At 38.2% G+C, this 4,314-nt stretch overlaps 1 protein-coding gene across 4 annotated transcripts in view; it reads left to right on the top strand.

The window, feature by feature from the left end:
- Nucleotides 1–4,314, top strand: part of LOC111454925 (alpha-1,3-mannosyl-glycoprotein 2-beta-N-acetylglucosaminyltransferase) — a 13,289-nt gene that overhangs the window by 5,507 nt on the left and 3,468 nt on the right. For all 4 annotated transcript variants that reach the window (XM_023096400.1, XM_023096399.1, XM_023096398.1 and 1 more), the window contains exons 10-13: nucleotides 976–1,042; nucleotides 2,703–2,771; nucleotides 2,848–2,917; nucleotides 3,004–3,065. In XM_023096400.1, the coding sequence (XP_022952168.1) occupies nucleotides 976–1,042; nucleotides 2,703–2,771; nucleotides 2,848–2,917; nucleotides 3,004–3,065 (268 nt within the window). The remainder of the gene's footprint in view (nucleotides 1–975; nucleotides 1,043–2,702; nucleotides 2,772–2,847; nucleotides 2,918–3,003; nucleotides 3,066–4,314) is intronic.

Raw genomic sequence — 4,314 nt, 5'->3', positions numbered from 1 at the left:
CCATGACTATCTGAAATAGAGGATTTCAGAAATATTAACCTCATTACATCAGTTTGTAAAATCTTGATCAAATTCTAGCAGCTTGTTTGAAAAGATCCTTAATGCAAAAATTTTGCTTTACGAGTTGGTCCATATTCGAGGTAGACAAATTACTAACTCCATTTTAATTGCTAATAAGGTAGTTGACCAGCTGAAATCAAGAGCTACGACAAAATCATCTCAAAACAAGCTGGCCTGAACACTCGCAGGGATGAAAAAGAAAACTTCAGAAATAGTTATCCAAACGCCTTTTTATGAAACTTCTATTCTAACAAAATTGAGTTCTGTTCTGGAAGCAGTTTCCGAACATCTGAGCTTCCAAGAGGTTGGGCTCTCCCTTCTAGTGTTAGCTCTCTAGGACGAAAAAATATTTGCCACCTCAACTGCACTACTAAGAACTAAATACTGATACCTAACCAAATTTCCTATGCTCACTCCTGCCCAGTGATACTTATAAGCAAAAAACTTAGATGTCCTAAGCCGCAATCTAATTAGATGAAACACTTCAACCCTATGATAATTACTAAGACACGCTCACCTTCTAGCCTTCCTTTTCTTCCTCTTAGCATAGGTGATGCATATAGGTGGCCTCAAGCTCCTTTTAAAATTCTTTGGTAATTATTCTCCTTTTCTTGAACCAATTGGAAATCTCTTTGTAATCTAGATTTGCATGCAATGGGGTAGAATATCTCATCTTTCCTTGCTCCCTTCGGTTATTGCTTATGCCAAATGTTTCTTAAGCATAAACATGAGGATTCTTTTTGAAGAAAATGATGGACACAGGGGCAATCAAATGAGTTATGTGTACACTTCCTGGAAACCTATTTTTGGGTCTGATGCGTGATTTTAGATGGATAAGCTCTCCATACAAGCTCAAGATAATCTTGCTTTACGGGCCATTTTACTTTCATCATCTCCGACTTCTGTTTGTTGCAGCATTTAGATTATGGAGAAGTGGAAACTGAAAGGCCAGGGGAGTTGATTGCATATTACAAAATTGCACGTAAGGTTATTTTTTCTTTGTTGTACGTGTGGTCCATTAACTTTAAATGTTGTGTTAATTTAGTCTTTGTACTCTAAATAGTTTTTAATAAGTTTATGAGCATTTAAGGTTGTGTCTATTTGGTTCTTGTATTTTTAAAATTTTTTAATCAATTTTTTTTTGTCTTTGGTCAAGATGGTTAACTTCATCTGTTTAGTGCTTATGTGCTACATTGACAATATCATTTTGACATTATATTATATGTTGGGTTAATTTGTGGTAAGTTTATGTGAAATCTCACATTGGTTGGAGAGGGGAATGAAGTATTCCTTACAAGGGTGTGGAAACCTCTTCCTAACAAACACCTTTTAAAATTGTGAGACTGACGGCGATACTTAACGGGCTAAAGCAGACAATATCTGCTAGCGATGGACTTGGGTTGTTATAAACGGTATCAGAGCCAGTTACCACACAGTTCGAGGCATTGGTCGAAGTAGGGCTAGACCCTCTCCAAATTAGACGCATTTAAAAACCTTGAGGGGAAGTCTGAAAGAGAAAGCTTAAAGAAAACAATATTTGCTAGCAGTAGGTTTGGTTGGAGAGGGGGAACGAAGCATTCCTTATAAGGGTGTGGAAACCTCTCCCTAACAGATGCATTTTAAAACCATGAGGTTGACGGCGACACGTAACGGGTCAAAACAGACAATATTTGTTAGCAATGGGCTTTTGAGCTGTTACAAATGGTATTAGTGCCAGACTTTGGGTGATGTGCCAGCGAGGATGTTGGGCCTGCAAGGGGGATGAATTGTTGATATCCCACATTGGTTGGAGAGGGGAACGAAGTATTCCTTATAACGATGTGGAAACCTCTCCCTAACAGACGCGTTTTATAACTGTGAGGTTGACGGCGATTCGTAACAGGCCAAAGCGGACAATATTGGTTAGCGGTGGGCTTGGGTTGTTACTGTTTAGCCATGGGTGGTTTGAGCTCAAGACTTGGAGTCAAGGACAAAGATTTATTTGGCATAAAATTTTGAAAGTTATTAGATTCTTTTTAGACTAAAGGGACCAGAAGAAACAATCTTTGAAGTTGAAGAATCTATTTGAAACTTTAAAAAAAATGCAAAAGTTAATTAGCCACCACTCTCATGATTTGTCCAAACTTTCAATTTAATTACATACTTACCTAAGTAGCTACCAAACAAAAAATTTCATTATCATATTGAATGTATTGAACGGGAATGAATTGGTACTAAAATATTTACAGTCGAAATTTGTAGAGGCACAAACATTGAATGGACTAGCCCTCACATAAACACCACCGAACTAAATTTTGGCCTCTATGACTAGCTTCATTTTCATTTTCTTTTTCTTTATCATATAGAATTAAGGAATCTCTAAACATATTCTCAAATAATAGATATGTTCTGAGGAAAATGGAAGTTTTCCATTTCCTTATATCTTTAGTAATATTACAAAAGGCCACCAAGTTTGAAAGTTTTCTATGATCGTGTAAGGTGAGAACTTTTTGTACTTATGCTTTGGAAGGTTAATTAGATTTACTTACTCGTTAGCCCCATTCCCATGCTTCATGATATCTTAAAGAAATACCAGTTCATAATCTCTCTTGAGTTGTGGAACATTTTAATATGGTTCACATGCGAACAATTGGTTGTCCCAGGTCATTACAAATGGGCGTTGGATCAATTATTCTATATCCATAAGTTCAGCCGAGTAATTATACTTGAAGGTGAGGTTGACTTTTACTACTTCCTTTTATCTCTATTTTGTTGCTCTTGTGGATAAATAATTTTATTTTTATACAGATGATATGGAAATTGCTCCTGATTTTTTCAGTTACTTTGAGGCTGCTGCAATGCTACTTGATAAGGATAAGTGTGTCCAATACATTCAACCTCATTTTCTGTTCTTTCTTTTGACTATAACATTGCAAATTTTTTAACTCCTTTAAACACTGGCAGGACCATAATGGCCGTCTCTTCATGGAATGACAATGGACAAAAGCAGTTTGTGCATGATCCTTGTAAGTTAGTTGTAGATTCTTTCTCCATCCGTTTGTGGGCCTGATATGAAAATTCCTACCGTAAAATATTCTTCTCGAGAGCATTGCCAGAGTTTAAGGATGGAATTATTTTCTCTCCCTTTTAGTGCACAATATCTATAATTCATACGGTAGATGGGTTCACTGGCCTCCCATCTCCCTCTGTCTATGTGCCACTGTTCTTGTTTCCCATAGAATATTTCAAGAATTGTAATTCTATATTTAAATAACTATGGCTGGTTGCACAAAGGCACATGCCTGCCATATGACTCTGCCTTTATCTTGAAAAGGGAGATTTATAGAGTCCTCAATCATAGCATCACTGCCTTTGTTCTAAACCCAGTTGATCCTGAACGAAGCCCAACAATGCTTCCAAATGGCCAAGGGTGAACTAACATTTTCCCACAATATGATCCAAATCCTCTACCACTCCATGACAAAGAGATCACCATTGTGAGCCAATCACAAAGGAGGAGTGCTTCTAAACATGATCTAGGATATTAGCTATCCCATGAAGAACTTGCCACGCAAAGATTTTGACTTTTTTGTGAATCTTAACCTTCTAAAAAGAGGAGAAAGTAGAGTCACCTGGGGATGGAGAAGGAACACAAAGTATATGGATGAAGGAGCTAGGAGAGAAACCCCTGAAGGATCGGGGATCCAAACACAAAACTCAAAAGACCCTCCTCCTCGGACTCGCAAAAGAGTCACCTATCAATGAAAGCAGGGCCGCCACATCAACAACTTCCCTATCTGTTGAAGAACGACTAAAATCCAAAGAGACAAATGAAGATGACAGTTGAATCGATAGGAGGAATAAAAGTGGCCACAAAATGCAACCTCTTGCCAGAAAGATGGTATAAATGAGGGAACAAAGAACAAAGAGGGTTATCTCCTTCCACGACCTTTGACCCATCAGCCATCCCCAATGGACCAAGCCGTGAGAAAGGCAAAAAAAAAAGAAACCAACAAAAATTCATTTTGGGGACATTTTGAGTAGCCCCTAGCCTCATAGGCTGATGTACACTCAAAAAATCATGGACCATATCTGCTCACTAGAAGCTTTGCTACAAAGCGTTGGTTTCCAAATAGAACTGCATTAACCACTTAGCCAAGCTTCATTTCTACGTCTTGAGTTCATAATGCCTAAACTACCAACTCCAACGGTTTCGAGACCACCTCCCAATTAACCAGATGCAAACCACCTCCCTTGTCCTCCCCCCCCCCCCCA

This window comes from Cucurbita moschata, unplaced genomic scaffold, assembly GCF_002738365.1.
Source record: "Cucurbita moschata cultivar Rifu unplaced genomic scaffold, Cmos_1.0 Cmo_Scf00017, whole genome shotgun sequence".
Taxonomy (NCBI): Eukaryota; Viridiplantae; Streptophyta; class Magnoliopsida; order Cucurbitales; family Cucurbitaceae; genus Cucurbita; species Cucurbita moschata.
Note: the sequence above shows the minus strand (reverse complement) of the source record. Positions and strands in the feature narration are given on the sequence as shown.